This window comes from Lycorma delicatula, chromosome 1 (genome assembly GCF_047948215.1).
Source record: "Lycorma delicatula isolate Av1 chromosome 1, ASM4794821v1, whole genome shotgun sequence".
In the NCBI taxonomy this organism is placed as follows: domain Eukaryota; kingdom Metazoa; phylum Arthropoda; class Insecta; order Hemiptera; family Fulgoridae; genus Lycorma; species Lycorma delicatula.
The window spans coordinates 329457321-329480748 of record NC_134455.1 but is presented as its reverse complement, the minus strand read 5'-3'; the positions used below and the strand labels follow the sequence as shown (position 1 = coordinate 329480748).

The 23428-nt window shown below is 32.2% G+C and overlaps 1 protein-coding gene across 1 annotated transcript in view; it reads right to left on the bottom strand.

Moving 5' to 3' along the window:
• Nucleotides 1-23428, bottom strand: part of LOC142318372 (rho-related GTP-binding protein RhoN-like) — a 191479-nt gene that overhangs the window by 29733 nt on the left and 138318 nt on the right. The window contains exon 2 of the mRNA XM_075354955.1: nucleotides 3886-3973. Coding sequence (XP_075211070.1) covers nucleotides 3886-3973 — 88 coding nt within the window. The remainder of the gene's footprint in view (nucleotides 1-3885; nucleotides 3974-23428) is intronic.

Below are 23428 nucleotides of genomic sequence, written 5' to 3'. Positions count from 1 at the left end.
ATGCCAATCCGACCATCCGGTAAACTATCGGAATTGCAAAAAGCACCAAGAAATATTAAAGCGGAAACAAAAGCAAAAGGCGAATTGGAACTCACATCTTATTTCAAGAGTCAAATCCGCTAGACGTAGGGCAACCGGCTTCACATTTGATGATAACAATTTCCCCACGTTGGGACATGAAGCACCTGGGAACGTCGGCGCGGAGTCTGAGTCTGTTCGCCGAAATTATGCTGCGATGGCTGGCCGTAATGGTGAGAATAATGTAGACAGGTTAGGCAGGCTTTCTTCAAATATAGATTTCTTAGTTCAACAGATTGGAAATTTGATAACCTTGCTTACTCAGACAGATTCTCTCTGTTAATGACAAAGTTTTTCCGGATCATTACATGAACCTTTTTCGGTAAGCGGGTACACATTCTTAATTTTGTTCGCAAAAATAACAATAAAAACGCGAATTTTTACATTCCAAATAAAACCAATAACCAAATAACATTTTTAACGAAAAAAAATTAATTTACCATATTAACAATTAATCTTGGACTAACCTTTTATATTTTTTTATTTCTACTCGTCGATTTTATTCAAACATGGGTCTTTCACATGTATCTGAGAGAGGCCCGATAATAAGCACTATTGCTTACAATTATAAATATAATCTAACCAAACTTAACCTACGCTCGCTTCGCTCGTTATCCTTGACTAGCGAGCGAAGGTTAGCGAGTGAAGCAAGCGTAGGTTAAGTTTGTTAGATTTTTTTATAATTTCTTTGCAAATACCCTCTGATTTGGAAGAAAAAAAAGTGCTACCCGTTTACCGAAAAAGGTATCTTTACATGAAATATTAACGGCCTAATTTCCAGGCGGGAAAAACTAAAAACTATGGCAATTACCAATTTGCTGGACGTGATACTAGTATGAGAGACGCACTACACACCGGAATTACCTTATGCTTCAAGGTTTCTCGGTGCATATGACAATTCACCCAGCTAGGAGAGCTCATGGGGAAACTGCGGTACTGGTTAGGAATTCTCTACGGCATCACCAATTTCCGGGTTTCTGTATTAACCAGAACCATGGTTGAAATAAAAAACTGGTTGGGACCTATAAGACTGTCCGTGGTGTACTGACCTCCACGCCATACTATAACTAACGAGTTATTCTACAAATACTTTTCGACACTAGGATTCAGGTTTATCGCTGGAGGGGACTGGAACACGAAAGACCCATTGTGGGGTTTGCGGTTGATAACCAATAAAAGAAGGATGCTGAGGACGTGTGTTCAAAATCTACACCTAGACGTAGTTTCGAGGTTTCAATCGACATACTGGCCTACAAACCTAACGAATATGCCAGATTTACTTCACTTTTTTTATCGCATTAGGTTTATCATCTATATACAATTTTGTAGAAAACAGCTTCGACGTATAGTGAGTACTACGATGTATAGAAAGAAATGAAGCCTAACCAGCATACGAAACGAATGAATTGGGTCTCTTATCAGAACTGGGTCGAGGAGGAACTGACTGACCCATTTCTGCTAGATACCTGTCAGGGTATTGACTACGCAACACACTTTTTAACGTCGGTCATGCAGCAAGATGCATGGAGGTCTACACCAGAGGAAGTACATTCGATCAGAGACAAGCCTATGCGAGAGAGGTGTTACATCTAACTGGCCCAAAACTGCGTCTGTCAAAATTGGCAGCGATTTAGGAGGCTCGAACACTTCTTAATAGAGCTGAGTGGAGGCTGAGGAGGTTGTTGAAAACTATTACAGACGAGACATTCAAGGAATGTATTGAAATTTAATCTGAATAGGGACAGATGCATTTTATGAAAGGTCACGAAGGGGCTACAAAAACCCACAACAACGCTAACTACGTTAAAGGGACGTATTGGATAATGGGTGAGAAATGACAAAGGCAAACCCGATCTATTTGCTTTCACTTAGGCGAAACGTTTCAATCACACAATGAAGAAGGTTCTGGTGACTAGGATATTAAAGACTTCTTAGAGAGAAAATGGTAGTCAACTTTCCAATTAAACCGATCTTGACAAGAGAGTCACTGCAGTTAATCAACCACGGAAGGCGATTGCAAAAAGCGCCGGGTTTTGATTTAGTAAACAGAGTTCTTCAGGGCTCTATACTGGGTCCTGTGCTGTATTCAATATTCAAAGCGGACCTTCTATCCCTGGAAGGTTGCACCGTCGTCATATTTGCCGATGGTACGGCTATCATTACCGTTAACGACTATGAACTAGCCTCGCGAAAGCTGCATACGATTTTGGACCTTGTCTGCACATAGAAAAAAAAAGAAGGATGAAAGTTAAGCAGGATAAATCGAAGCACATCACATTCGCCATAAGAAGCAGTGACTGTTATGGACAGTGTCTTGATTCTACAACAGAGAATGTGACACTGTCATATTACCGCACCTAGATCGGCGTTTGACCTGGTAGTATCACGTGAGGGTGAGAAGAAAATAACTGAGTCGAAGTATAGGAAACTGCATTGGCTGCTGCAGAGAAACTCATACCTCAAAATGCCTAATAAGGTTCTGATTTGACAAAGCTATCCTATGACCAATACGGCTATCTATGACAGTGTGGAGTTGTGGGGGATAACAAGGAATAGTAACGTAGATATCAAACAACGCTTCCAAAACAATGTAACGAGGACAATTGTGGAGACGTCACGGTCCACACGGAACGATGAGATTCATGAATGTCTGAAGCTTCCGACGGTTCGGGATGTTGTGAGATAGTACAGTATAAATACTAACAACGTCTAGAAAGTCACGCCAACCACCTAGCTATCAATCTGCTTGATAACAGCGGGTACATACGAAGCTTAAGTTATCAAGTTACTAAATCAAATGATGTTATATTTGTTTGAAGCTACAAATTGTACTATTCTTGTCAATTTTTACATACATTATTATGGTGTGCCTATCATCTCGCTAACGCTTGATTATTTGATTGTTTTTTTTTTATTTGCTTTTTTTATGGACTATGAAGTGAAGGCAGATATATTCTTTTACTAATGGACTTTAAGAACATTGTTTACTAATAACTTTTGTTATGGATTGACTTATTGTGGGATTTCCTTAAGAACCAGTATCATTTACTTATTATCGAACGATTTAATTATGGCTCCACATAAGGAGCCGATTGTAAATACAGTAGTCGTGAACAAAAAGTAAAAAAGATCAATAATTCGATTTGAAATTCCAATGGGTGTAAAACGATACATATATAACCATTGTTTTCATATTATTCCGACCAAATGGCACATTAAACGCTGTTAACTTGTGGCTCACAATATTTTAGCGTTTGAAGACGACAAGACAATTTGACTGTTGGTTAAAAGCTCGATGAAAATACCAGTCTAGCCAAAAGGTGTAGTTGGTTTACACTAATAATTCTCAGGAGGTACTTTCTTTTCATCATAAAAAAATATTTTGAACGCTTCGTTTAACCAGTATTATCTCATTAGCAATATATATTATCTTATCTTCGAAAAGGAGAACTGAACCGTAGAATCTTTAATCTTATTATCTTTTGTCAGGAACTAACAAATTATTTTACGTGATGAAGGGCGTCAAATCATACATATTAGTGCCAAATCACAGTTTTTTAAATTAGTTTTTGAAAAACGTTTTCTTGATACAATAATTGCTAAAAAAGTAAATAAAAATTTCTGAATCCGATAACGCCTTAGCATCTTGAAATCTTCAAACAAAAGGTTTGTATAGTTGCAAATGAAAAGGTATAAAAAATAGTTCGAGTTGCATATTTTTATACCGAACATGGTAAAACTTACTGAATCAGTAAGTATACTATTTATAAACTATTGGATAAAATATGTGGATAAATTTTGTTTTACCTGAGGTATCCCAAATTGAAAAATTTGTTCTATAATCTCCTACGCTGTATGTCATGGCATATTTTTCGAAACCGGTAGGTGTGTATACCTAAACAACACAAATAAAAAATATTAATAAGAAGTAAGAAAAAAACAGAATACAAAACACAATTCACAATCAAAAAACAATTAAACATAAATGCAAGTTGGACCAACCGTAAAGATTTGTTTAAAAATAATTTATTTTTCATCGTAGCGATGAACTTCTTATGTATGATTACTAAATGAAATTATTATAAATTGAAATCCACAGTAAAAACTCTATTTTTAAAGTAAACAATGATTATTAAAATTCACCATCAATTAATCATAATAAATTATTTTACAAGTACTCCATAAATAATATGTTTCTTCGTGTTATATTAAATATTCAACAAAGATTAATAGAAAAATTCTCTTAATCAATTACATCAAATAAATGATTTCAAAAATGTATTAAAAATTAACAAACCCCAACTTTTCTTTATAAGTTATCTTTCTTGTGTTGTATTCATTTCATTAAATGTTTTTATTTATTTACATTACTCAAATACATATTTTTAGAGGTTTTTATTAAATTTTGATTCAGTTTAAATACCAGGTACTATTTTGTTTAACTGAAGGTAAGTATTCAGATCTTACGTAAAATGATTAAATATGTTAAAATTAATTATTAGAAATTCTAATAAATCTTTTGTGTTTTAAAAATTTATCTCGTAAGCGGTAAGATTAATATCACGAAAAAAAGTTGACAGAAACATTTTACTTTCAATTCAAATACATTAATATTTAGTAAATTATTATACAAACAGTGGATTTATAAGTATTAATAAAATAAAAAAAATTACGCAGTTCAATTTTTATTTTAATTTCGAATAAAGGATCAAAAGTCTTTACATCTAGCCGATATTAAATCTAAGTTAATCTTTTTTAAACAAGTCGATTAGATGTATAACGGAAATTTTTATCGACTGAGAATTTATGTAGAAATTATTTAAAACAGAGCTTAGGTATTACTAAAGAAGTTCTATGAAATAACTTTGCTGTTAGAAAAGTAATGGGGGAATATTTTTCAATTGAATGAGGCATTAACCACACAAAATTTTACACTACAAAACTGCTATATTTCTAGATTTTCCGATTAACTAACATCAGTCAATAACGATCAAATCGACGGTTTGCTACATCTATAACGGAACTAAATCCAATAATACACCACAAAATAATACGATACAAATCTTACCTAATCCTCATCACATATTTAGTTTCCAGACTCAGAACTGTTCATTTACAGCAAATGCTACCAAGAATAAATACAAAACAGCATAATCACCTTCTGGTAGACATAAGGTTAGGAATTCACTTAAAAAATATTCAGGAATATCTTTCATAGAGCAGAGAAAATAAAAAAGTAGAATCACATAAACATTGTTTAAAAAATGTTTAAATACAAATGATTTACGAGCCTAATGAATTCATAAAGCGTTGTTAAAATAATTCTCAACAACATATCCGGTTCTTGAAAGAAGCTTTCAAAAATAATGTGTAAAATTAAATAAAAATTTACGTCAACAACTGTTAAATAGCTCTTCCTTTTAATTTCTACAACGCTAATAAGAGGGAAAAAGTTTTGTAGGAAATCCGATCTCCGTGGCGGAATGATAGCGTCTCGGCCTTTCATTCGGAGGACCTAATACTTTTTCAGTTGTAAAGATATGACTTCATGAAGTCGATACCGAATTGCGTAAAATGAGTATTGAATTAAGGATTAGTAAGTTGCTTGTAGATATTTTTAGTCTAGATCGACTTCTGAAATATGAAATAAAGAACTGAGAATATTATATTTTACTTGTTTCTGCGATTTTGTAACAGGTTTTTTCCCGATTAGTTCACCTTGAAACACGTTAATCATGTTGTTTCTTTTTCTTCTGTTTTTCTATCTGCACAGTTCCTCTTCATTCTTTCTGATATCTCTTTCCTTCGTTCTTCAGAAAGTTCACTCTGTTGTTGGCGCTTCTTGGAACCTTTTATTTTCATCTTTTAATATTCTCTTTGAAATCTTTCTTTTACAATTTCTTCAGTTCTTTAGGTCTTATTGGACTTGTGTGAACCATTTGCCTTAAGTTTTTTATTTCGGAAGAAATCAAAGATTTGTTTATTCAGTCTACTGTTATTCATTCTAATTAAATAGGAGTAAAATGCAATTCGTCTTTTCCTTATCGTGTCTGACAGATTTTCAATTTTGGTTTAAAGTTTGTTGTTTGGAATTAATTTTACCTGATTATTTAAAAATTTAGGACCTAAAATTTTTCTTGTAATTCTTCTTTCTTTTTTCTAGGTTTTCTAGAAGACATTTCTTTCACAATTTTAGAGCTTCTGCCACATAAAGGTAAGAGGTTTTATTATTTTTAATTTTTACTTTCTTGTACGAAGTATCGTGATCGCGAAAAATTTCGGTTTTCAGTTTTCAACGGAAATATCCACTCTGACCATCCCTGAATCCATTATGACTAGTTTGTGCGTGACGTCTGTACGTATCTCGTATAATTCAAAAACGATTAGCCGTAGGATGTTGAAATTTTGGATTTAGGGCTATTGTAACATCTAGTTGTGCACCTTCCCTTTTGATTGTAATCGGCCGAACCAAAAATGTCCCCAAAAACCCGAAATTCTCAAAAGGTAGAATTTTTGACGTTTTCTTAACTGTAGTAATAAGCCCTGCTTGAGAGCTTTTCAACGATATATCATAAGTGGTACTTATTTTCATTGGTTCCACAGTTATAGGCAAATAACATTTTAATTAATGAATATTTAGGTCTTTCAAGGGAATGCACAGAGGTTTAAATCAGACTTAAACTCCTTTTATATTTTTTTAATTTTTATTTTTAATTTATCCTTTTTAACTTTTTTTATTAATTTAAATATATTGATTTATTAATAATTATTAACCCGTGATTGTAAAAAAAAGTTCTACAATAAATAACAATAAAAAAAAAAAAAATTAAAAAGAATCAGAAGTTATTAGTGAAATAAAATTTTATGTACTTTTAAAAATGTGTATATGTAATTTAATAGGCATTATTACATACGTGTGTATATATGTAATATATCTGGTGAAACATCTGATTATTTAATATTAAATGAAAATTATCCAGAATCGTATTATTTTTTGGATTTTCTAGTTTAATTTCTGTTTAATTTTAATTAATTATTCCAGAATTTCTGTTTAATTTTATCTACATTAAGTTAACTACAGAGTGACTGAAAAATAGACCATCACAAGAACAACATATACACTGAGGTATACATACATGCCTTATCTTTAATAAATTGCAAAAAATTCTTGTCTTTTAGTTCATTACTCCTCTGATATTGTCGGACAATATTCTCCCTACGTCGGAGTTAATAACCATCTTTTATTTGTTTTTTGTTTCCAGTCATTTCATTGAATCGCTCTTTGGTTTGATATAATTATTCTGATGTTAATTTTTATACACGTTCTCTAGTTTTCAAATATTCTTTCTCTTTATTTCCATCATCTATTTATTCGTTCTTTGGTCTTTACATTTTCTTCCTCTTTATATTTATTATCTTCTGTTAATTTTTTATTCTTCCCTCGTTCATAACATTTTCTTCCTCTTCATATTCATCTTCTTGTTTTTTTAGATATATTTCTTCATGTTATCTTTCTCTTTCCTGTATGATTTTTGATTATTATTATCTTTTTCACTTTTGATTATTCACCAAATAATCCAATAATAAATACTGATTATTTTACACCAAAAGGTCGAAATTTACATTTGTAATAAGTAATACAGGAGTTCACTAAACGGAATAGTTTAATTACTATTACATTTTATTTGTACGACACACCAGAGATCTCAAACTTTTGTTAATTTTGAAATCAGGAAGATACGAATAATACTGATCTAGTAGTACGATTAATAAAGGGACTTTTACTCTATCTTAGTATTTCTATGTAAGATTGTTGAATTAATAATTGTATCTATATTTTATGTTAATAAAAACTAATATTTCGGCAATTGTGTAACTGTCCACTTTATTAAAGAATTGGAGGAACGTATCTCACTTTAAAATGAAATAAATTTAAACGAAGTGCAGCAAAAAAATGTGTATATGTAATTTAATAGGCGTACAAGGAAGTCATGCGGTGTCCACATCAAATTTTTTTAACTTAATTTTATAACAGAATATATTAAAAAGTTAAATATTTTCAAAAGCTTAACTAAAGACTTACGATAAAAGATTAAATTATCTGAGCAATGTGACAAGATATTTTTCCACGGTAAATTAGACAGATGATTTTTCGAAGCTCACCAGAAAGACACTGGAATCAGATTTATCACACTTAAGTGTCACAAATCTTGTTTTTATAAATTAAAAAAAGGACAGATGATAATTGTTATATTCTGCAATATAAGTGTAATGTACCATAAAGTGAGCACAGAGATAAAAGAAGAGAGTCATCTTTTAGATCCGCAAGCTGTAGATAATACTGAAGCGTTAGCAGAAAGGAAATAAGATAAATTACTATTTTATTCTTTACCAGAGAATAAGCACTGAAATTAATACCAATTAATATAATTTTACGTCAAAAATTATAATATTCATTGTGCCTTTGGCACAATTGTCCGGTTCGGTCTGCAAAGTGTGTGTGTTTGTAAACCGATGCGCACTTATAAAAGCGATTAAAGATTTGATAAATTCGTCGTTTAGCAATTACAGCAAAAGGAGGAATTTATTTAACGAAGTTATAACAAATTGTAAACCAACACAAGTTTTTCCCCTTTTCGGCAGTTAAACGGTTTAACTTACGAAACAACTGTATCAAGGCGGAATAAATCCGCACGTGAAAGTTTGATTTATCCTCAATTTCCTAAAGCGATATCCTTCCATTTCGGATAAATCAAAGCAACTTAAAAATCTATAAGCCGTAGTTTTGGAGAAGAATGAGAAAGAAAAAATCCATTTTGTAGTGAGCATACATCTAAAGTTTACAATTTTCTTCCTAAAAACGAATTTATGAATAAATCCAGATCACACAGAGAAAAGGTTTAAATGGAATTCTATAAGTTACATATAAAAAAAAATAAGTGTAAATTAAATCTAAAGTTTAAAATTGTCTAAAAGTCTGTTTAAGAGCGTCTAAAAGAGTGTTAAGTGTTTAAAAGAGTCTTAAGTTTAATTTAAGTGGAAATTAAGTGTAATTCTAAACGAAAATCGAACTATTGAAACATTATATTAAGGCCTCCTGTAAAGAATCATCTTTTAGTTAGTAACACAGTAGAGATTTAACACAAACTAAAAAGTTATTTAGAACTAAAAAGTTCTAAACTTATCTTTTTTCATAATTTATCTTTTTTTACCAACTTTCCGAAGAAAAATACGGTGTTACGTTCGGTTGCATTGTGGTAGTGGGAGGGTGAAAATAAATTTATTTTTATGTTTTGAGGTATGAGGAGTACGAAAATACATTCACTTAACTGGGGTTTACTTATATATATATATATATATATAAGCCTAGTATAAACTTTTTTGGCTAAAAACCTCCAAAACCAATGAAATATAAATATGCTTTAGTAATGTTTCTAAAGCATATTTAAATAAGTTGTGGAATTGAAAATTTGATGAAGACTGGTTTAGTCTTTCTTGAGTTACAATCAATTTAAGGTCGAAAATATTTGGGCGGGCAAGTTAGAGCGTGGTTCGTTATGATGCTATAAGTTGGGATGTTGACATAAATCTGCGGTATCTATTGTTAGCAGTATTAAACCCAATTAAAAAAAAAAAATTTTAAACTAAATTAAAATGACGAAAAGTCTGTTCTTTTTGCACCGCTTGAACTGCGTAAGTTTTTTAAATCTTGTAATTTAAAATCATTTTAAAAATTTTATAATTTACACTTTATTTTTAATCTTTTTTTTTTTTTAATTTTATTTTCAAGTCGTTCAAGATCAACAAAAATTAAATAATTTTGGATTGTTGAACTACAAACGTCGTAAATATTATAGATTTCATTAGTCCTTATCAAAAAAAAATTATAAACGGAGAAAACAAAATAAACTGGTACTGACTTTGAAGTCGTCGGTCAAAAATTGCTGATTTCTGAATATTGTAAATTTTACCGTTTTCTGAATGATAAATTTAACGTGGATTTGTAATTCACGATTGGTCAAGTCCAAGTAAAATCGTTAGGAATCTTTTGTTCTCTGATTTGTCAGAATGGTTAAGTAAAGGGTTTCTTCCAAAAAAATTTCGTGTAGAGAAGGCTAAAACGTTAACGTATTCTGTGATTAGCTAGAATGGATAAATATCTGGATTAGCTATAATTTATGGATTTGATTAATGTGGACAGAATAAAGCAGAAACTTTAAAATGCCAGCATATTTTTGAAGAATTGCAATTTGACTACGATACTGCGCAATCGATCTACAACAGTACGATATTTAACTCATCGCTCTTTATAACCAACAAAGTAAGTCGATTAACTTGTGCGTGTTCCTTTTCACAATAGTAATCTCAGTATTTACTTTGTACAACGTTTGGAGCACGAGGCTAGGCATTTAGTGAAGTTTATTTATTCTAAACACCCACAGTACGTAAGTATTTTAATATAACTAAACATTCCGTTTGGGTTAATTAAATACGATTATTCTACACGAGTATTAACATACAGTTATATAAATCGGAATGTGGTTGTATAAGTTTGAATTTTATCTATATATAAATGTACCGACTGAGATGTCAGATTTGAACTCCAGAAGAGTTGCAACATTCTTTAACCGATGGATTTACGGAAATTTGAGAAATGATTTAAGCGATAAATTTATTTCATTAAACCGAAAGCACGTCCTATTCTACAGCGTCATATTTTTCTCTAGTAACTCTTTTGAGTCTGTGACTAAATCAAGCTCTGTAAGAGATACTGAAGTGTTTGCTGGAAGAAAATTTTAGAAAACGGCTGAATAATTTTTTTTATTCATTATATTCGAATAGTTTTATCTGTACTCGTGATATAAGCTATCTACTAGAAAGTTTTATTTCATTGTTGGTATTGCATCAAAACTAAGAACGTACGTTAAAACTGCAAAATATATGTTTGTAATATTATGAAGCATTTGTAAATTTTTACTTGCGCTCAGAATGAACCTTTGCTTAAACGCATTTCTGCATGCAACACAAACACAAAAAATTTACGTACTGAAACCAAAATAAAGCTACCATTTGACATTAATTTATAAGGTAGATCCAATTTTCACGTTATCTTCAGATTCCATACATAACTACAAACACGTTTGTACACGTTACTTTTCAATTTTGATTTAGGGTTATTGTCTCAATCAATAAGTTTTACCGTCTGTAAATGATTATTCACAGCGAAATAAACTAAACGTGGTTTATTTCGAAACATTAAAAATGTTTCAAGACAAACAATTTACACGAAAGAAATAATGGCAAATTCTGTTATTTTGAATATTTATCAGTGGTCTACCTCCGCTTGATAAGAAATATATTACCCGTTTAGTTACTATCTCGCTCAGGATGAAGTATAAAAATACGTAATTTCATAGAACAAAAATATAAGCACTTCCTTTAGTAATACTTTTAAAACTGTATACACACATTTATTCACCCATATTAATATAACATGAATAAAGGCTTAAGTTTGGGAATTGGTTCGGGTTCTAATAATAAAATCGTTATAGTAAACTTATTTCGAGTAAGGTATAATTTTCTGTCTAATTCAGCTTTGTTATGTGTTTTAAACTTAACATTTTGTTTTGGAAGACACGATGATATTTATTTAGTTTGTATACACGATTTAATCCATATTCGCCAAAATAGTATTCTTTCTTTATTTACATTTAAAGTGGAGGCTTTGATTTTGTCAGATAATCTGGTTCTTCATAAGCATTGATTTCATTAAATTAAATTTAATTAGGCAACAATTAAAAAGTTTTATTTGAATAAAATATTACCTTAATGAATCCAATACAATTTAAAATAACAGTGTTACAACGGAAAGCTGTATGTTGTGTACACAGCCAAATTCCGAAACGGGCGTCTCATTGAATTTTGAGCCGGTTCTAGGATGAAAGCGAAGATAACATCGAACCAAAATGTTTTAATGACCTAAACACTACTTATTGATCTTATAATAATTCTTTATTACCGGCCTTAAAAAAAAAATCTACTAATCCAATTCAATTTTTTATCCGTATCTGATTTGTATTAAGAAGCAACTCGTTTAATTTTTTCAATTACATTTTATTTTAAGGGAGTTTAATGGGATTAAATTATTTTTATATCAACTAATTAAAGATGTATTATTACAAATTTAAAGTATTTGTAAATTCAAAACTAACATTTATTTATACTTTAAAACGCTGCAGGATTCATCTTACTATGAGAATGAAAAAATATGACGATATTCGCTTGTGAAAAATTCAGAAATTTATTTTTATCTTTGCTCTCCTAAGGAAATATGTGAAAACATTTTTCTTTTGAAATAGAATGTTCACTGGTGTAACAATATAATCAATGAAGTTCAAATTTTCTAGGTTGAATATTGATGTTTATAAATGAAAGTAAAAACATACATTTTTAGTATTTTCTTTGATTTTAATTTTTTGATTTACCATCCGTTTAAAATAAAGTTAAAAGGACTAAATCATAAAAAAATTAAATCTATTTAAAATAATCGAGTTAGGAAAAAATAAAGAAAATAAAAATTAGAATAAATTTGTAAAATTGTAGAAAATTTCGCCTAAAATCCTCGTTTTAAAGTTTAAAAACACACACACACACACACACACACACACACACACACACACACACACACACACACACACACACACATACATACACGCACTAATTCAAAGGGAAAACGAAGGCTACGCAAAATTTTGGAATATTTTCAGGTGCTGTGTTCACATAGCCAAGTACAATTCATTACGCGAACAGTTAAAAAGATATGGCAAGATGAAAAGACTTAAACTTCTATTAACATTAACATTACAAATAAAAATTACATTAATCGATTAACCTGGTATTGAAATGCATCAGTATTCCAACTTTGTATCGAAACTACAGATGTATATCTCAGACGTTAAGTCTATAATTTTGTGATAAAATGAAGTAATTCTAAATTTTTATATGCGTTCAGATTAAACGTTTGCTTAACCAGATTGTTATATGCAGCATAAACACAGACAATTTCTCTCCATAAAAGGAAAACAACGTAATTTATTGTTTATTAGAACGCGTTTAAAAAGTATAAAAACATGAAAACGAACATACAAACGTGCGCATGCGCGCACGTATTTTCTACGCTCAAATTTTCTTGTTAAACTACTTAATTCATTGTCTTAATCATATTACCGATAACAATAATTGATGTTACAGTTGTTTTCATATCAGTTCACGTCGGAGAAGACAGTTATAAATTTATGTAAACTATGTTCTGCGATAAATAACGTATCTATTCAAATATTTTAAGGCTACAGGTTTAATTGTAGCATATGTTAGTAAGAATTTTAAAAGAAAGAAATTGTGTAATAATTACAATGCATTTGTAACCGATTTTATTACCGATGATGATACAGCAAAAGAATGAAATATATATATGAAATATACATAATAATAATAAAAAAAAACACTAACGTATAAACACCTGACATAATGGGCACCAAACAAACAGAGGATAAAATAGCATATGAAAATCAGTTGATTATAAAGTATAGTTGGCATCTATAGGAATAAATAAACTGAAATAAAATAATGTACGGTATAACAATAAATTGTACCGTGCGGTGTAACTCCAACGTCCAAAGCTCCAATTTTCTTTGCATTGAATAATCGTGTTGATTGTAAATCGTTGACAGTTTCAACATACATTATAATGGCGATCTTCCTAACCTCCTTTACCGGCTCTCCAGAAGCTTCCGTGATGTCTTGAGTTATCACGAATGGATTAATCTTGTCAAAACTTCCTGCCTTCCTTTTGATATCCAAACACTTTGGTATCGCTGCGCTTCCTTTCAGTCGATACTTGGTTCGACCCGTCTTCTCTATGTTCCAAAATTCTTTAGTCTTCCTTCGCTTCGCTTACGTATACAAAGGCTCTCCAAGACGAAGGTTTTTATGTGAACCTCTGCCACAGAAAAAAAAAAAAAATGTTTAAAAATTAAATGTTTCCATGAAAAACGTTTTACCAGTCAATATGCCATAAGGTGCCGGCGAAGAGATTGTTGGGCATGCTCCGAATCATTGATCATACCTTAGTTTCACCACTCAGTCGCGTCCCACACATTTAACCCGGACCGGGTAGTCAGGTACTGCCTGACCCACTATACCGACATCCCAGGGCTCGCACGTAGCAGTAAGGGCTCCGATACCTTTACCCATGGGACAATTCCTGCTAAGGGCCGAAGCGATTTACTCACACTAAGCGGCGCAAGATTTCAGCAGAACAAAGCTCTCATCAGCTCCTCCTCAACCCGGCTCCACAACTGCGAAGAGGGATGAGCACTCCTCATTCGCACTTCACCCAGCGTCGGCAAAACAGATCACTTTCATGGCTCCCCCCGCTGCAAACAGTGAAACCGAGAAGTATAACCACAACTAGCTCAGACAGCTCGGGACCGTCAAACCCATATTCCACAGGAAAGCTCCTGAGCAAAACCATTGCCCCGTTGGCCAACATAAATTAAAATACCAAAGTACCATGTCATTGCCCGTCTCGGACTGTGCGAAGATGTTATTTCACGGATGTGGAGTTGGGTTTAATCCGGAGCATTTTTAGTATTATTATTGTAATTAGCTTAAATTAGCACATATGGGTTTTGATTGTTTATTTTGGCTGTCGATATTGAATTGTTATAATTAAAAAAAAAAAATATTCCTTCCAGAAAAAGAAATAACCTTTTTTATTTTTCAATCTGTTAAAAGAATGAGAATATCTTGGTCCTTTAAAATATAGCCAGAATTATTTCAATTCTCACCTGAATGAAAAAATTACAACTTTGGATACAAAAATATATTTTACAGGTTCAGTTTTTAATATTTACGTGTAATTAAACTTCTTTTCGTTTTAAACTTGAATAACCTTGAAAATCCATGTTCAATTTCTAATTAACTCTTTAAATCGATCGAATATGAAACACATTACAATATGGTACCTATTATAATTTAAGATGTAAAGTACAATGACTTAAATTACGTCATTCCAACTGTTACTTTTATGCTCGCTGACAATAAAGAATGTTGATATAATTTAACAATATCATACTGAATTATCTTTTAAAACAGGTTGATCGCTGATAATAAAATTCGATTACGAATAGTATTTGCAAATGCAGTTACCATTTTTTTTTTTTTAATGTATTCCTCCTTATCGTATTCAAATATCAAAGATCGTCACGAGATGAACGATGTAAAAACAAATACTACCAGTTCCATCGTACCATCTTGACCATAGTTATGTGCTCGTTGATTTGATCTCATAACAACTTCATTTCTTGGTTGTTAATGATAGAAACAGATTCTCTTCTGTTTTAAAAAATCTTGTTTCTACTATTGAATTATGTTGCTTCACAGGTTCGCGGTCCTTTTACATTTTCAAAAAGTTAAAAAAAAATATTTCCTTGGAAGGAAAAATTTCTATTTCCTTTCCAGAGAAATAATTAAGAAACTGTATTGTGTAATAGACAGCTTCATCGTATATGGAGATGAAATTTTGAACAGCGATTAAATTTTATTCAGGGTTTTGGGTTATTAAAATTGAATTTTACTCTCTGTAAGATTAAAAAAAAAAAAAAAATATATATATATTAATAATTCTTTTTATATCTCAGCATAACTCGTGTTAAAGTTAGGTTACTGGCGATAACTCTATTCTGTTAATCAAAGAAAGGAAAAAAATGGTTATTATTAATTAAAGAGAGGACTAACTGCTAAAAAGAAGTCGACTGCAATGAAATAAAACCACAGGTCATCAAAATACATCAACGTAAAATTTAAATATGATTAAAAGAATATCCTACCCGACAAAAGATAAGTAAAAAAAAATTTACTTAAGACTTTATTTAATCCCAAGATAAAGTCTTTATAACTGATAAAAGGTGCACTAAATACTAAGCTTTTTATAAACGTGAAGGAAATTTCCGGTTCTACTTTATCTGGGTACCAACGTTGAAATTAAGTGCAAAGTTTTAATGACAAGCCATTAACGAGGAGAAAAAAGGCCATAACTAAATAATGTAAATCACAATTAAATGAAGATTTACATGTATTAAAAAAAAAAGTAATAAATCTAAAATAAAAGTTATATATATATATATATGTGTGTGTGTGTGTGTGTGTGTGTGTGTGTGTGTGTGTGTGTGTGTGTGTGTGTGTGTGTGATAAAACTATCCTAATGCATCTGAAAAACTTTTGTGAGATTAAGTTTTTATTTCTTGCTATTAAATTATTTCATTTCCAGAGAAAAACATACAAAGTTAAGAGATAAATAATTCACACATTAGAAATTTTTTATGATGACCGATAGTTGTGAAAACTGGCGAATGACAAGAATAAGAGTATGCAGGCTCATAGTCAGACAAGTTAAAATAACTAAATTCTCCTTTTTTTTTTTTTTAATGACTTATCAACAAGTAGAAGTGAATTTAAGTTCAATGAAATCGAGTAATTACAAGGATTACTTTGAAAAAAAGCAGATGCCATAGTAAGAAATATTGAAGATGCCTTGAATACAGAAACAGATTGGAAAAATTTATAAATATTGGTAAAAGTCTCGAAAAATGTTTAATACAACTATTTTTTTCACTACATCTTAAATATAAGTTCAAATATATTAGTCGTTCTAAATTTGAATAATACAAAGAAGAAATGTGAATAATACAACTTGAATAATTTATTAGGTTTATATTTTTAGCCATTAAGTGAAATTTCATCAAGATGAACGAGAAATTCCGCGTATTCTTTCTCTTTAAAGGAAACGGTCACGGCTCGCTTCGTTTGCCATTCCCGTCTAGCCATCTGGACCCCGCTGTGTTCGTTACACTCATGGTTGTGAGAAAAATACTGATAAATAATAATTAGAATCTGGAAAGCTCTCTTTCCTCCAACCGTTTCCCTGGTTCTTGAAGTAGAAGCTCTGATACGCTCCTGCTGTAGATGTAGCTACAGCTCAAGTCTGGGCTGAGTGTAGCGCTTTCGGTCAGCAGCTAACCAAGAATCACTTCAGCTGTTTCAAAGGACCAAGATTCTCTCATCTTTTAACAGACTTTGAAAAGTAAGAAAGGTTATTTGTTTTTCTTAAAGGTATAATTAAAACAAATTTTTGACAATCCAATTTCGACAGCCAAAATAAACAATTAAAACCCATATGCGCTAATTTAACCTAATTACAATAACAATACAAAAATGCTCCGCATTAAACCCAACTCCACGTCCGTGCAATAACATCTTCGCACAGTCCGAGACGGGCAATGACATGGTACTTTGGTATTTTAATTTATGTTGGCCAACGGGGCAATGGTTTTGCTCAGGAGCTTTCCTGTGGAATATGGGTTTGACGGTCCCGAGCTGTCTGAGCTAGTTGTGGTTATACTTCTCGGTTTCACTGTTTGCAGTGGAGGGAGCCATGAAAGTGATCTGTTTTGCCGACGCTGGGTGAAGTGCGGATGAGGTGTGGTCATCCCTCTTCGCGGTTGTGGAGCCGGGTTGAGGAGTCAGCTGATGAGAACATTGTTCTGCCGAAATCCTCCGCCGCTCAGTGTGAGTAAATCCGATCGGCCTTTAGCCGGAATTGTCCCATGGGTAAAGGTATCGGAGCCCTTACTGCTACGTGCGAGCCCTGGGGTGTCGGTATAGTGGGTCAGGTAGTACCTGACTCCCCGGTCCGGGTTAAATATATGGGATGAGACTGAGTGGGGAACACAGGCAGGATGAATGATTTGGGGCATGCCCAATCATCTCTCCGCCTGCATCTTATGACATATTGACTGGCGAAACGTTTTTCAAGGAAACTATAATTTCTACATTTTCTGTTGCAGAGGATTCACATAAAAATTCTCGTCTTGGAGAGCCTTTGTCTACGTAAGCGAAACGAAGGAAGATTTAAAGAATTTTCGAACATAGAGAAGACGGGTCGAACCAAGTTTCGATTGAAAGGAAGCGCAGCGATATCAAAGTGTTTGATTATCAACAGGAAGGAAGGAGGTTTTGGCAAGATTAATCCATTCGTGATAAGAAACATCATGGATGGTGCTGGTGGATCGGTAAAGGAAACTAGGAAGATCGTTATTATACTGTTTGTAGAAACAATCCACGATTTACAATCGTCACGATTATTCAATGCAAAAAAAATTGAAGCTTTGGACCTTGGGGTTACGCCGCATGGTAAACAAAATACCTGAAAGGTGTTTCGTGCAGGGACTTACTGAACTGCACCGAAAAGAAATCGTCGAAAAGCAACATGCATAGAAAGTTTTTGCATGTTGTCGATTATATACTCCACGAAACGGGTGGAGGAGAACCAACAACTCGGTTCTCTTGTAATTTGTTGGAGGAAACATCTTGGAGAGCTTGTTTGCTCCAAGTCGCATGTCCTGATCTTCAATAAACCAAAGTGTACGGAGAAAATTAAAGCAGGATTCCGTAGATTAGATGTATATCCATTTATCCTGACTCCATTGCGGTGTTTTGGATCAGGTATTTGGACACACAGCGGTACGTTGCACAAAGAAACAAATTAGTGTTTTTCGTGAGCCATTGCACTCTGATGACTCATACGGGGATCCACCTTTCTGCGTCAAATGTCATGGAAATCATTCTACAAGATCGAGGAACTATCCAATGTACAACAAAGAAGAGCAATAGCAAGAAGCTAAAATCATTCAAATAAATGAGCTACTTCTAAGCGATGAAAATTGCCGAAGGTAATGTCGTATATACAGACTAATGCGGCTCCTGCAACTTCTTTCAAAGTGAAAGATGAAATAGCGGAGCCCGCACCAACGTTGGCGAGTATGGTTGAATGCACTGTTAATAAGAAATTTGGAAATCATGCAACCCGAGAAGACACCCCAATATCGGCTAAGAAAACAGAAACTATCATTAAACAAAAGAGTTCTTCTCCATTGAGGAACGAGCCTTCAACCAGTTCCAAGATGAAGAAAAGTGATACCAATATGCAGAAGCCTGAAGCCAAAGTAAAAATTGGAAAAAATCTCCATTAAGGGAACTGGGAAAAACGAGATTAAAATATTAAAAAAAGAAGATACTGTACGACCAAAAATGGAGCCCCTACAGGCAAGAAGTAAAAAAAAAAAAAAAGAACAGTACATTTATTGTTATGAAATTACAAAGTTAGCCCCTGTAGTGCAATAAGGACCAGCGCTGAAGTAAGCACTTCAGCAGTCATTTGATCGGTTTGATGCCATACTACATTCCTTTGTATTCCGTGAGCCGTTATTTTAATTTTAAAATATTTACTACAACTTTCACCCAAAATTATACGATTCTTGTTTAGTATTTTAATGTTTTCCTTACAATATTTACTAACTGCGCAAACCTCTACTACTAGATTTACTGTTTCCCGTACAAGATTCCGTCCCCCGTGAATGGAGATGCACGCCCGGCATGTTACACATACCAAGCCATGTTTGTTGTACTTGTTACTGCAATCTACAGTTCACCTACGTATTGTAGGTGATATCCAACATAAATATAAGGAATTACTTTAGTAACGATTAATATCTTAGCCATTTTTACCCAGAGGACTGGCTACGTAATAAACATCATTATTTTTAGAGAAAACAACTTTTGGCCGTAAGGGCTACACTTCGATGCTTTACATAGGGTTACAAACATAAGAAATTCTGAGACAGAATGTCTAGAGCAACAAGATAAATAGAGTTTTAAAATTATGTATTCGATTCTCTGATTTTACTCAGTTGGGGAAACCAACCGCCAACAAAATTAATCAGTACGACAATAATAAATAGTCTTTGGACAATTTTTCTACTTCCTTTGAAAAACATTATTAAGTAGTGCTTCTTTCTTACACACAAGTCATTACTAATTATTCAATCTGTATTACTCTTTTAAGCTTTTAACTTAAAGATCACTTCACGGCAGTGTACAACGGTTCCTTCAGATTATGCACAAAAAACTGAGAATAAATTTACTTATAAAAGAACCTCAATCAGTCTGTACAATCATATAATAAATGTATAAATATTAGAAAACATATTAATGTAGTTATTTTCTAACAAATTCAGCGTTAATATTTAAAGGAAAAAAATTTAAGTAACTGAAAACAGAAAGGAAAAAGAAATCTTCTAGATTTTTACTAGCAGCCTGCTGAAGTAATCCATCTTTAGCTGCAAATGACGTTATTGATTTCTTGAACTCGAGGCAATTTTGTAAAATGAAAACAGTTTTTTGACTCTTTGTTACACTACTCCGGCGATCACTTGCACTCCCGGCATTTTTCTCTTCCTTTTTATGTTAGTGTGTATGTGAATATGTGCGCTTTCACGTTCTCTCTATACCTGCTGCTAGTGATAAATGAGAAAACTGCACAAGTAAATTGCGACATACAATATTTGGTGTAATATGTATCTGTCTTTCGCTCTCTTTCTCAACCTCACACGTTTTACATTTTACAGTCGTATCAATCACACACATACATATACACACACACACACACACAGACACACCATATTCTCTCTCTCTTCCTCCCTCCCCTACAAAGCTACAATAAAGAAAAATCAACACAATTGAAGGACAGAATGAAACTGATAATATTATTAGAAAAAAGTGTAATATCACTGAATTTATAATGTATATGAACCAGATAATGAGATGATTATAATTAGAGCCAGAAAGTTTAAGAAAAAATCTCGCGCGTAAAGTATTTTTCACATGTTTATACTAGAAATATAAGCAAAGCTAAAAAATAAATTAATATTAACAAGCATTCTTTTGTCTACTGCAATACTGCAACTAAACCGTACGCGAAAAGTAGCCAACACTGCAATTTTAGAGCTATATTCGGAAGGGGAATACTGCTGAAAGGACAAATAATTTTAAGGGATGCGACTGAAAGAAATTTCACTGCGATATCGTGTTACGTCGTCGACAGAACTGTCATTCGTATTTAAAATCACATCTTAAACTATTTTCCAAAATAATTCTGAACTAAAACTAATATGTTAAAAAAATTAACTCTTTGTAAGTATAATTCTAATAGGTAGTAGGAAACTAATTAACATTTTGGAGTGAAAAGTAATGGACTACTAACGGCTACTGAATACAACGCTCCATTTTCTTTACGTCACAGAAATTTTAACATCAGGTTGAACAATTTAATGTAGCTTTTAAAAGAAAAGACAAGATTAAGGTCAAAAATAACATTAAAATCAGATTTTGAGAAAAACTTATGATCGTACGAGTAATTCGAAAAATAAATGTGAGATCAGTCACTGAAAATTTGCAAGAATAAGAAAACCATTATTAACAATAAACGCAATCGGGTTACAAATTAGCGCTAAATATCTTTCGGATGAAGTAATACCGAAGGACGTTAAATTTAATCACAAAGCCGCAGTCAATAACAATCACAAAGGATCCTGCTGTTACCACCACTGGCTCTGTTCTTCTTCATAAACAAAGGTGCAATAAAATATAAAAAAAAATCATGGTGGTACGATAATAGATTTACATTCTCGGGACCAGGTAAACTCTCCCGACTATAGACTTTTTCTCTCTTTTGTTTATCGCTTTATTTTTTTCTTTTGTTTTCTCTTTCTCGTTTTTTTTTGGGTAGAGTTTCTTATTTCCCAAATTTACAAATAAGTTACCGTTGAATTTTTCTTAAAATTTACTAATTGGTGGGTGTAAAAATAAAAAGAACTAGGAATCAAATTAAGTAAAAAATATAGCTCTGCCAATATAAAAACAATTAGTGAAATATTCTGTAATTTTTCCATATGTAGTAATGCAGATAACTAAATCAATATAGAAAAATGGTAAATTTACAGTATTATAACACAATTTGTTCAAAAAGTTTTCTTACCTATTAGCAGTTTTTTCTTAGGAATAATAAAAATGTTTCTTTTTAAAAAAAGAGTCGTTGAAAAACGTATTCAGTCACTTAAACGCAAGCAATAAGATATGTGAAAAAAGAATAAAACATGTAACACAGAAAATTAATCGTATTATATTTTGTCTTATTCAATAAGAAATATTTCAAATACTAGTATAAAGTAACTTTTTACAGGATCTGTGAAAAAACTTCTAACACAGGTTACTAGATGTTAGGTTCCAGTACAAGCCTATTCTTGACAACGCAAATTCTTTGTTAGTTAATCCACGATCGCTTATTGTGGATAGAAACTCTGTAACGTAAATCTCAACTATCTTATCGGGGGTCGGAATACAGCATGGGTGGGTTAATCATAGAAAGCTCATATAAACGCAACTGCGAACAACATCTACACTTTATAAAAAAAATCAAAATTTAGTTTCAGAATGATTTATATTATAAATAAAGTTCTGGAGTTTGGATCGCCTGCCAGTCCTTCCATAAGAATGCCTTTTTTGTTTCTACCTCTATTAAACACTGCTAGATTAATCGACCCGATGAAGCAGATAATATTTCTGCACTCACGGGCTATGTTTATTTGTTCAATTGTTCGTCAATGATATTCTGCTAACGAAATAACACTAGATTTTTGTTTCTGAATTACATTCTTGATAATTATAACACAATTCTAGGAGAGAAAATTAAAGAAAAAACCATTTTAGTCGGAAGAAGAAACACGGAAATCCAGATAAAAAATTGGCTTCAAAAAATACTTAAAAGAGATAATTAAAAAGGTTTTAGACGAATTGTTACCAGTTGTACAAGAAACAAGGTATCTAAAATTATAAAGATCCGTATAAATTTTAATAAATACTTATATCTTTTGCGTATTTATTAAATTTAATGGATGAAATAATTAAATATTATTTCATATCATAAACCAGGGTTGCCTAGAGAGGATGGTCTGTGAAGATATGGTCTTTCTTTCTTTAACACATATATTTTTAATTATTTTATGCAGAGGTGTGCGCACCAGTGATACCATTGCTTCGTACTGAAAATGGCAATGTCTTGTATACTGATTATTTTTTATAGTAAAAAATAGAGACCCATTTAAAAAACTATGATCAAAGATGTCGCTTTTTCATGTTTGGGGGATTTTTGAGGGTGAAAGGTGGTGCCTGTGGGGAGGATTAATTTGTCCTGTGTATATTGGTATACCTATTACTGATGCCTTGCACGCGCCTATAATTGTACTATTTCTTTGTAAAAAGTGTGCATGTAGGAAAAATTGGTCACATTCATATTACCGAAAGGACAATTTTCCTTCTTAGTTGAATAAAATTTCATATCAAGAACATTTGATTTATACTTCATCGTAATCCATCGTTTCGATTTTTCAAAATT